General features: G+C 35.8%; 1 protein-coding gene across 1 annotated transcript; it reads right to left on the bottom strand.

The window, feature by feature from the left end:
• Positions 1–1,913: 1,913 nt before the first annotated feature.
• Positions 1,914–11,159, bottom strand: LOC137193089 (C-type lectin domain family 4 member E-like). Its single transcript, XM_067604280.1, has 6 exons — positions 11,025–11,159; positions 10,844–10,945; positions 9,752–9,919; positions 5,217–5,359; positions 3,441–3,544; positions 1,914–2,828 (listed from the first exon to the last, which is right to left on the bottom strand). The coding sequence occupies exons 1-6, from the start codon at positions 11,074–11,076 to the stop codon at positions 2,666–2,668; spliced, it is 732 nt and encodes a 243-aa protein (XP_067460381.1). The 5' UTR covers positions 11,077–11,159; the 3' UTR covers positions 1,914–2,665.
• Positions 11,160–12,627: the final 1,468 nt, after the last annotated feature.

Raw genomic sequence — 12,627 nt, 5'->3', positions numbered from 1 at the left:
CCAACACAGGAGTGACGGAGGAGCAGCAGCATTTTAAATAAGTGGCATGCGGGATATGGAAGACTGACTAAGACCAACTTATAAGGAATTACAGCAGTCTAATGATAGATGGCCATCTAATGGGGTGCCTATGCCAAGGCATAAGGAGTGAGATGGTTAGGGTAAGAATATCAGCATCAGAGCCAATCAGAGGCAGAGTAGGGGCAGGTCAGAATGCGGGTAGGAAAAAAAATAAGGCAGTTGACCAGGCCTGCACACAGACACACACAACGGAGCCACTGCTGCAGATCCTCCTAGAGTGACTTTACCCTCATACTTCTCCAGCGAGGACTCTTTCCCCCAAGTGTGTAGATATGGTTTTAACTTGACAGGCTTTATTTTGTCAGACGAAAAAAATAAACAGTTGTGTATGTGCACTTGCTCTCTATCTCTTTTCTCTTTCATATGCACACGTGTGCAACCACATAAAGAGCCTGACTGCACAAAGTTTACTTTGAATATGATTTAACTTATATCATGACATTTTCTGATTTGAAATGGATTTTACTTTTTAAAAATTAAATCTGGGACAAAAATTCATATTTAAAACTGACATATGATAGATTTAACAACTATAAAAAATGAATATATAATAACCTGTATACTGTTTAAACCAACTATCTGCTGTAAGGTTTTCAAAGCACCTGAGATTCTGGAGCTCCTTTCAGTTTGTTGATTTGGGTGATCCAACTCAAGGCTTTCATTATAGAGTCACAGCAATCCTCAAACCTACCTTTAAATCATATCATAAACTTCTTGTATTATTTTCCATTCAAGTCCTGAAGTCATGGCTAGATATTTCACTGTGATATCAGAGCTCACCTGAGATTTATTTTAATAAATTGATCCCTACTTTTAGAACAGGGACTGTTAGTTTTTGGGTTTTTTTTTGAGAAAATTGAAAGGAAAACTGAATATAGACCTATGGAATTACACTTGAAAATAGGGTCCAAAATTCTGAAAAATACTGAATGAAACATATTTACTCTACCCTGATGACATCACACCTGCACCATCTTTTGTTTCAAGCCAACAACACAGATCATATGTATTGGTTCCTACAGCAGGTGTAGGAACCACAACACAAAAGTCTAATTATATACACAATACACATTAAAGATGTCATATTGCTTTAGACTGAAGTCCAGCAGGATACATAATATACAATATGATCTACATTGTGTCATAAAGCCCAATATTACATTCGACAATTAAGTCCACATGCAGCTGGTCTATAGACACAAAAGACAGTTCTGGGGAACCTTAATGCTTGGAGGTGGAGGTTGTGATGGATGGTAGGTGTACAAACGGTCCTGTCTAACAGTCAACGTTGGTTCCTTTGAACCATGAAGACAATCCTTCCTCAACTCCAACCAAGTAGTTTTAGTTAAGTAAACAAAAGAACAGCTGTCCCTCATGTCAAAGCCACATGGTTTGCTGACCCACCTGTCCACCTGAACTCTTCCTCAAGTCACTTGTACAAACAACCAGTGCTTTTATTTTTCTGGTGAAGACAGTCTCAGATCTCATCCAGTAGATTGTCTAGATTGAGATACAGGACGTTCTGTTTTATTGTTAGAGTTGTTTTCTTCACTTAGTGCCTGTTGAATACAGCATGAGAGTGTGGTGAAAAGACAGATCATCTTTTAACCAAGTTCAGTTTTGAATGAATGAAATCCCCATCTGTAGCTGACCTCTCACATCCCAGTAGAACAGGGTTTTTCTGCACAATTAATGATAAAAGAAACAAACACTGAAAAAAATTAATTGTTTAAAAAGATTTTAATTGTTGTGGGTGATTCAACTCAAGGGTTTCATTATAGAGCCACAGCAATCCTCAAATCTACCTTTAAATCATATCATTAACTTCTTTTCAATTCAATTTTTAAAAAGATTTTAATTGTTTTCATAATTACATAAAAAGCCACAACCAGTATCAGCTACCAGCATTACAAAGGACATCATGACAAACATCTGACTCCAGTACAGTGCTTATATGTTGTAATTGACTGACTTTATATTGACTCAACTGTTGAATAGTTTTAATTTACAATTCATCTAAAATAATTTGATAATTTTCTCACAACAGCAAGTGTTTCCTGAGTGAAACCACTAATTATCAAGAAAAATTCACAAACACTGATGACCTCTGCTAAAGAGATCTATCAGCTGCTGAACACACTTCATTTAAAAATTTTCAGGAAAGCGTCATTTGATGATATAATAAGACATAATTACACAAAATCCATATTACATTGTTTAATTATGATATGAGGGATGTCATAATAAATGGTCTCAATCAGGCTTTTTGCAACTTTCAACTATCATGAAATCTTTAGCTAAGACATTAATCAAAATAAAGGTTTTTATGAATCTGTTGCATTTTGCAGAGGTTTGATTTGTTTTATCTGTCTGCTTCTTTTAGTTGTTTGAAACATTGGAAATTGGTTAATGAAGCTCTTCTGGCAAAAGCTGTAAACATCTAATTTATAGAAATCTCTTTAAAAAGGCAGAGCAGAAGCAAAAGGTCATCAGCACAGCAGAGAAAAGTTTTAAATTCACACACATACAAACTGATTTGCCTTTTGCAAAATCATAGTTTGCTTTGAAAAAGCATTTTTACATATTATACACCAGCATTTTTCTCACAGATCCACCGCAGAGAAGCATCACACGACAGATCATTCCAGTTGTATTCAGTTTCCTTGCCAGACCTGATATGTACACAGTCCTCTTCACCGACCTTCGGAACTCCATTTCCATTATCAGGCTGATTTGTTGCCCAGTAACTACATGTCAGTGAACAAGAGAATCGTGACACTTAATCTCTGACATGAACACAGTCCTTCACTGGAACATAAGAAAACTGAATGTGTCTCATACTATTCATTGTACTTATTCTTCCTGGCAAGAAGTAGGGTTGTAAATAATATTTCTTCACAAACATCACAGAATGGAATTTATTCTATCTTGCATGATGTGCCTTAGTATAGTTTTGAGCTATAAAGTAGCAAATTGAACAGGGCTGCAGGTTCACTGTAGTATTTTTCCTAAATATAAATTTGCAGTCATCAAATAGCAACAAAGGAGCCTCCTGTATAAATAAACACCCCCATAGTGTTCTGGTCATCAGTTACAGTACTGTACAGTTGGTGAAGTGTAAAACTTGACTGTGGACCAGAAACTCCGTCTCAGATACACCATGAAATGGTAGTTTGGTTTGATTTTTTTCTCATGATTATCATTTTGCACTGATGATTTAACCAGAAAAGCTTCAGACCAACCTGGAACTGCCAGTCACCTCACATTGTCTGTGATAGAAGATTTAATACATATCACCAACCTCTAATATACAGCAGTGATTGTGTATGTTGTCAATAAACAACCAACTGAAGCCAAACCTTAAAGTCAGTGGTGTTCCATCAATCCATTTCCAGGTTCCCTCTTCGTCTCTGTCAGTCAAACCAATCCAAGTTTCTACCTCAGTGAAGGTAGACAAGAATGTCTGTTTTCAAAAAAGGGAAAAAAGTCATATTATTTATATTGTTGTTTGAACAACAATATGCAGTTTACATAGGATTACTCTGAACATATTTGATAAGAATCCATTTAACATTATTATTATTGAAATATAATAATATAATCATTATCATATTTTTTTCTTGTTTGATAAACTTAAATTTTAGATTCATTTAAAAAAACTTTTTTGAGGTGCCCTTTTGTTTTTTTCAAAATCTCACTTGTACAGTCCTTCTTTAATCCTTTAATGCATTATGGGTTGTTGTGTCTTGTTATTTGTACAAATAGATAAACTAAATGAAAACAAAACAAAACAAAAAAAATATTGACAGCACAAAGCTTAGTAGAAGCTAGTGGTGTAATGGAACGTAGTTGATCTGTGATCTGTATGAATCGCCTCCCACAGTTCAGCATGAATGTGAACCGCGGATAAACTGCAAAATGTAATGTCTCATTGGAGACAAAGTCAACAAACTGATGTAGCTACAAGTCATGGACAGACAGCGTGCCACTAACAGGATTTTGAAGAACAACAACCAAACCAGCATCTAGTGGGTCCTTAGTGACATCTGCAGCTATGTTAACATGATGTTTAATGTGCTGCAGCTGAGCAGCTAATTAGTGATCTAGCTGCTGACTGACATTAGCGGTGCACTTTTCCCTGGTGAATGTTTGTTTGGTGGCTCATTCAACAAGCTAAACTGCAAAACAAGACGTGTGCTCATGTTTGTAAGTTATCATCAAGTTTTGATGATGTGGACACAGGCTATTTTTTCATTCACTACCATGATTAAAAGAAAAAGGTATCATGCCTCATATTGCATTTTAATTTAACAATTTCGTACTGAATATTTGATATATTTTAAGGTTTTATTTAAATATTGGAGATTTTGAATATTTTCACAGAAGACCACTGGCAAAAGTTCCTTGCTTTAAGTCTTTTACAGAATAAATGGAAAGCAAAGTTATATTTGTCTCCTTTTTCTTTTTTCTCCTTTCCCGAAAAATGATCCGATCCGTGACTCAAAACCATGATACGATCTGAACTGTGAGTTTTGTGATCTGTTGCACCCCTGGTGGGAACTGATTCCCCCAGACTGACCTGTATTTGTCCTCATTTACAAGCACATTTATGTAGTGACTGCTAGTGTTAGCACTATTTGAATTCTTATTAATAACTATTTTTATTTATAAACTTCATCTTTCTCAAGAATCAGGGAATAAGAAATGTCATTAAATTGTGCATAAATTACTGTATACAGAAGTCCTGTTGCCAGACATCATCATGTTTTTTCTTAAACTGATACACAGATTTGTACTGATTAAATACTTGCAGTGTATGAGTGATTGCTTCTGGAGTTTGATTAAAACATAGTGAAAGGTTAAAAGAATGTTAGCTAGCTTGCTAAAGATGCAATGAAATACTTTGATTTTAAGGCAAATGTGCAAACTTAAGAATACCAGCAAAACATGCTACAGAGCAGCACAAGTTCATTCAAATCATTTGAATTATTGTTGTCAAGGTGTTGAACACCAATGATCCATATAAATCAATTAATTACTTAATTAATAAGTAAGTATTTTAGCTTTTTTCAAGGTACAGGAAGATTGCAATTAGGCATAGCTTCTTTGCAAGCATACAAACAAACACTCTGTACCTGTTCTTCAGTGCTGTCTATAACCACCAGATCTGCTCCTTTCTCTCTGCAGTCCTGTCTACCTCTTGACCAGGAACCAGACTCACTGGAGAGGAAATAACAGGAACATCTGAACATCCTCCATCCTGCAGGACAAGTTTTCTCTGTAACACACAACATTAGAAATTAGACAAGAATCAAGTCTGTCTGTTTCCAAAGTATGAGGGTTAAAACAACATAACATGTGACTAGAGTTGACTTATTGATATTCTACCAACTATGGAGCATTTCTGGTGCGGATTTTTAGCTGCAGTTGAATGTATGAATACAATTTTTGTGATTATTGCATCTTTCAAATTATTTTGATGACATCAGTTTTTATTTGAAGATAATGGATCAAACTGTTGATTTCAGCACATTCTTTCTGTGTCTCCATGTCAGATTTTGAGACGGGATACTAATACTGGATGACACCACAGAAATAAACACATAAAGGTTTATCAAAATCTCAAATCTCAAAATCTCCCGCTCACTTTCTCTGACAGCTAGTTTGACTCACTGTTGGATCATGAGCTCAATACCAAGGTTTGGCCAGCAGATGCCTCCCTTTGAATGTATAAAATGCTTTGAAACCATTCTCAGCAGTTCTTCCAAAGCGAGTGGCAAAAGCTTTGTGTCTCCAATCACAACATGTTTTAAATCATCATACAGGGATCTCACAAAGCTCAGCTTTCACACCACCAGATGAAAGTAAAATTTGAATCAACAAAAATTCATGTAATACCACCACTAACATTACATTTGAGTCAGAGTCTTGCACCAGGTAGCTCAAAAAATCATCAATCCTTTAATCCTTTTATAAAACTTTAAATCAGCCTACAGTTAAACCAGGGATCTTTGTGCTATTAAGCAAACATCTGTTTATCCTAGTTAAGGCTAACCTGACTTGTTTTTTGGTCATGTGAAAGTAACAAATAAAGTGTTGTTAACTGAGTGTGTAGTCTGTTGATTATAGATCAGGTTTCATGTTACATTAACAGGTCAAGTCAGGTGCAGGTCTCTAAAACTGGACTTGTGAGTGCTTTGTTTTGAATAAGACAACCAGAGATTGTCTGAAGTAACGTTGGACCAGTGGAAGAGAAAGCATCCTTCTTCAATAAAAGTATACACTAGATCAGTAATTCTTTGTTTTTAATAAAATAAAAATATCTTAGCTATTTCTTCACATATATTAAACGCAAGAAAAAATGTTAACCTTCCCACTACAATCATAGTTTTATTATTGTACACAACATATTGATACACAACATATTGATCTTCCATAAAAACTAGTTTTCAATCAGGATCATTTGTTATGATTTTTGGCTACAGACCAAAAATATGACAACCTGAAAGGTGCCTTAACATTTGGGGATGCTGTCTTAAAACACAAATAGTTAAGTAAGAAGTTAATTCCGTGATACTGAAGTAGGATACTTACTAAGCACTTTGAAAGTTACACAACATTGCTTAACATTAACTGTTTAGTTGTTGTTGTTTAATTGAACTATGTCCTGATGACATGGATCAAATAAGGTGCTTGAACGTATGATATAACTAATGATATACAAGCCAGTTTATGCGAATTCACTTTTAAGTCAGCTTGAACCCTCATTTGGGTTGGCCGGAAGTGCAGCACACTAGTACAGATTATTTTTCACTGCATATACACCTACCATGGAGCATGATCGAAAACTTCATAGATTGTTTTTTTTTTTTTAAATAGCTAAATGTAGCTGGGTAAAATAAAGGTAAATGTGGGTTGAGTGTCAGAGAAAAAAACACCATCATTTGATCAAAGTGCAGAAAATACTCAAAGGAGTGATATAGATTTTTATTTTACGTGGTACTTTGTGCAAAACATCAGCATTAAATACAATATTGGTTGAATATGTGTGAAGGTTAAAAGTGTCCAGGCTAAGATCTTTTGTTTTGATATTTGGTTGAAAAGTGAAACTTTTCTAAAAGTCACTGTAAATGTAACTAGTTTATGTATTAACATTAAAATCTGCCTCCAAACAAAAATATGTTGTGCTTATTGTTGCATCATTTGGATGTTTGTGCTTCTCACCTTAAATCTGAGTTTAAGGCAATTTTAGTGGCAATTTTCAGGGTTGAACAAAGTTGATTATATGTGATATACATAACTATTTGGGTAACACTTCTTTGACACCAATGTCTATAATGCATCATAAACATACTTAAAATGCATTATACTCTGCTTATAGCAGTGTATAATTATAGGTGTAAGCACTCATAAATGTCATAAAGCTTTATATTAATAATCATAACATAAAGCAATTTATTATAATCTATAAGGTTAAGTATCATAATACTTCATTGCTGGTCACACGCTGACATTTTTTTGCAAGGGTCACAGTGTTTTATAATTCTCATAGTTGGAATACATTATAATCATCTTGTAATGCATTATAATGTGATTGTAAACTACTCTAAGTGGTCACTGGGTGCTTTAAGTGGAGTAATGAAATTCCTGAGGAATAGGTAGATATAATACATTACAAGCTGGTTATGAGTCACTATAGGTGGTTGCTTGCTTTAAGTAAAGTGATTTTGGCACATTTTGCATTGTAACATGCTAAACTTACTGTAGCGTGTTACTAATGTCACATTTAGCATGTTAGCATGCTATTATTGGTTAGAATGCTAACATGTTAAATGTTGATTGTGTTTGGAATTTCCTGATGACAAAAAATATTTTAAAATGTTTGAAGATGAGTAAATACAAGAACGTTTCCACATAAAGTTACAACAAACTTCTTGATTGAAGATAATTTGTATAATTAAGAGGACAGATTTCAGGCAATTAAGGACAGGCAATTAAAACTACAAGAGACACTGACATGCTGATTTATAAAGGTTTAAGGAACAAAGTTATCCAAGAGCTAAGAGAAGCAATTTTGGTCTACATGGTATGCAATTTGGCTTTAGAGCAAATCATTCCACCGAAAATGCTACCTTGCACTTAATAGAGCAAATTAAATCAAGACTTGACAAAGGGGGAGTAGTTGGTGCTGTATTTTTAGATGTGCGTAAAGCATTCAACACTGTCAATCATGATGTTTTAATATCAAAACTCTCTAAATTTAACTTCTCATCTAGAGCACTGGCATGGGTGTCTTCATATTTATCTAACAGGAGACAATGTGTTTAAGTTGGTGACTCACTGTCCAGTAACATGAAGTGCACAATGGGTGTACCACAAGAGTCAGTGTTAGGTCCTCTATTATTTAGCCTGTATATTAATGATCTCCCTCAACAGTGTCATGATGCAGAACTACAAATGTATGCAGATGACACAGTTGTGTACACACATGCAAAAACAGCTGAGTTAGCTGCTGCTAAGCTAACAATTGCATTGGAAAGGATCACATATTTGCTTGATCAATCATGTCTGAGTCTAAATGTAAACAAGACAAAGGGCATGTTTTTCTCTAAGACTATGGTACAACTTCCTAACACTGATATTTTCATCAAAGGTGAAAAAATTTACATAGTTACTGATTTTAAATATCTTGGTGTGACACTGGATCCAAATTTAAACTTTAAGAAACATGTTATGGTTTAAACCATAAAGTACAATTTAGCAAATTTTAAACGCAGCCAAGATATTTATGCATGCTATGATCGTTTCCCATATGTCTTACTGCATCACATGTTGGGGGCAGGCTGGAGAAACAGCCATAAGACCTCTTCAGTCCTTATACAAACAAACTCTAAAAACTCTGGACAAAAAGCCAATGCATTTCCATCACTGTAGGGTACTGGAGAAATACAATTTACTGGGCTTTGAGAATTTTAGATTATTCTCAAATTTGTGCCTAGTTTATAAAAATTTTAAATTGTTTGGCCCCTCCTCTACTATGTGACTTTGTGTCCACTTGCTCAGTAAATTCTATTAGATCCTCCAGAATATCCTCTACACAAGATTGTACCATACCATTTCATCACACTGCATTTGGGCAGTCAGCTTTCTCTGTGAAAGCCACAACTCAGTGGAATGCCCTACCTGATGATATGAAGAACTGTAGTTCAATCAATACATTCAAGGCCAAATTAAAAAATATACTAAAGACCAATCAGCTGTGTGACCACTGACTCTGAACTCCATCTATGGTCTTCTCATTAGCGCAGGTAGTCTTGCTTTTAATTTGACAAGTTTATATTATTAATTTCTAATTGACATTGTGGGTGTATGTGATGTGCTGTTGTGTGTAGCTTTGTATTTTGTATGGTGTGTTCTGTGTGGGGTTTTTTTTTTTTTTTGCTTTCTACTGTTTATTGTTGTGCTGTTGTATGTTTTTTGTCGGGGACTACAGATGCAAATTAGCTTCAAGCTAACTCTGGTGCAGTGCATCTTTAATGTTTCAAATTGCACACTGTCCCAGTCAATAAATAAATCAATCAATCTTTCAGTCAATTTTCAGCATAGTGTTCTCTGTAGGTGCTCTTCTACAATGTGTGTGCAGTACTGTATAGCCACAGATGTCACTCACTCTGTACTGACAAACTCTGAAGCTTTTCCATCTCTTTAGCTATTTCAGTGAGGTTGGCAAGCAGCAGGTCTCTCTCTTCAGACACGGAAGAAAGGTTGTTATTACTGTCCTGGAGACGCTCAGTCAGGTTGTCTATGACATCTTCAGCTGAACTGCGCACACTGTGGTCTGAAATAAATCAAAAGACAGGTCAAATTTATGTTTATTCAGTCACTTATCTCAAATACCATTTTAAAACTTTTAAAATGTACATTTTTAGTAATTACAGCTTCCAGTATCATTTTAAAGCAAATAGCTGTCAGGAGTAGTGGAGCAGGTGAACCCAAATGTAGGACAAAACAGCCAGAATGAACAGAAGAAAGTCTCTGTAATAAAGGTGTGCAGGCACAGCAAAATGGAACAAAACAAAACCAGTCTGAACAGAGCAGAACTTTACAGAGCAAAGGATCCAGATCTCAAGAAGTTATTCTAAGCATCTAAGCAAGTTTTTTCCAGATTTCATCCAGCCTTGACTACGACATAAAAGCAGTCCTGGTGTTTGACACTGAGCAGCCCAGCACATACAGCACATGTTGTAAATACTATGCCACCCTGATGTTTTCTCACAACAGGTTCACCAACATTTAGCCCTAGTAAAAAAATAAAAATAAAGCGTGACATGTATCCGTGCCAGTACAATTTTACAAGCAAACTGAATGTTTTTAGATTTGAAGTATTGTCCCACATAGTAACCTTAAAGGTTTTTTTTTTTTCACCTGCAAAATGGCGTTTACATACAGATACATGGGAGAATATTTTCCCTGTTATTAATGTAGTTTTATGAAACATCATTGAAACAAGTCCATGCAGGTGTCCAGAGATCAAAGACATGACACATATGACCTACACCAGCATTCAAACATGGTTTAAAATATGGCACCAAGGAGAAAGTTGAGGTGATGCTCATGTTCATCCAGACCTCTACCTGCAGAGTTTGGCTGAGAATAAGCAGAGCAGTACAACATAAATGGAAAAGAAAAATAGACATCTTGCTGTAGAATGTTCCTCCTAAATTCAGTCTGACTTAAACTTCTGAATGTGAAACAGACTCACAGTGGACACCGAGGCCGATGAGTCCAGCCAGCAGGAAAACACTCAGCAGCCCCAGAAAGACAAGAAGAGCTCCATGAAATCTCCTCTGTGAGCTCCCCAGACCTGAACAGAGAAACAGTGAATAGTCAATGATACAACAAAAGAACAGATGATAATTTAGATCTTTGTGCAACATTTTTACCTGTCTGTTTTGTTGAAGTTATTGAGTCAACATTTGCATAAATTGCCTCCATCGCTCTTAAGGATGCCAACTATTTTCTAAAGGGTCAGCTCTGAAGCACAAGCTACAACGCATGTATAGCATATGATGAAACTCTTGTTGGGTTCAGTTTCTCACACAAATATACTAAAAATAGATACAATCTGTGGTAATAACTTGAAACAGGAACTGTCAAAAACTCTATGAGTCTCTTGTCTTGTTTTACTTTTTAAACAGAAATCAACATATGGATGCTGTTTGGTAGTAAGCTCATTGGAAGGAGATTTTCATTTCTTGCGCGTAGAGAAAATATTCATATTGTTTTTCATAATACCAATAATGGCTGTTGTTTTTTTGTCATTCTTACACAGAATGTTTATGTTTTACATGTCTGTAAACTGCTCTCTAATACATTTGTTCCACAGAACAGTGGCAACAGGGGATTTTTTGAGGAAGTAGATAAGTTAAGGCAAAGCCTTGTGGTATTTGTGTCCATGACACCACTGTCACCAATGTAAAAAATCAGCTGTGTAAGAACAAGCAACACTGATGTAGCAGTATCACCTAGCAGCCCATATAACATACTAATATCACAGTGTAACAGTGTTTATGGCGGCACTTATGGGTTTAAATCAGAAGACTTCAAAGACCCAGAGCAGTTGGAAGGTTTAAAAGTCAGAAATATAAGGAGAAACAGTGAGATGTTGTCATTAATTCTATGCTGAACAGGAAACTAGTGAAGAAAGGCCAACACAGGAGTGACGGAGGAGCAGCAGCATTTTAAATAAGTGGCATGCGGGATATGGAAGACTGACTAAGACCAATTTATAAGGAATTACAGCAGTCTAATGATAGATGGCCATCTAATGGGGTGCCTATGCCAAGGCATAAGGAGTGAGATAGTTAGGATTAGTGATAGTGACATCACACCTGCACCATCTTTTGTTTCAAGCCCACAACACAGATCATATGTATTGGTGTATACAGCAGGTGTAGGAACCACAACACAAAAGTCTAATTATATACACAATACACATTAAAGATGTCATATTGCTTTAGACTGAAGTCCAGCAGGATACATAATATACAATATGATCTACTTTGTGTCATAAAGCTCAATATTACATTCTACAATTAAGTCCCCATGCATCTGGTCTATAGACACAAAAGACAGTTCTGGGGAACCTTAATGCTTGGAGGTGGAGGTTGTGATGGATGGTAGGTGTACAACGGTTCTGTCTAACAGTCAACGTTGGTTCCTTTGAACCATGAAGACAATCCTTCCTCAACTCCAACCAAGTAGTTTTAGTTAAGTAAACAAAAGAACAGCCATCTCTCATGTCAAAGCCACATGGTTTGCTGACCCACCTGTCCACCTGAACTCTTCCTCAAGTCACTTGTACAAACAACCAGTGCTTTTATTTTTCTGGTGAAGACAGTCTCAGATCTCATCCAGTAGATTGTCTAGATTGAGATACAGGATGTTCTGTTTCATTGTTAGAGTTGTTTTCTTCACTTAGTGCCTGTTGAATACAGCATGAGAGTGTGGTGAAAAGACAGATCATCTTTTAACCAAGTTCAGTTT

The sequence above is a fragment of the Thunnus thynnus genome, chromosome 11 (genome assembly GCF_963924715.1).
Source record: "Thunnus thynnus chromosome 11, fThuThy2.1, whole genome shotgun sequence".
NCBI classification, from domain to species: domain Eukaryota; kingdom Metazoa; phylum Chordata; class Actinopteri; order Scombriformes; family Scombridae; genus Thunnus; species Thunnus thynnus.
The sequence above is the reverse complement of the archived record's forward strand: the minus strand, read 5'-3'. Positions and strand labels throughout refer to the sequence as shown.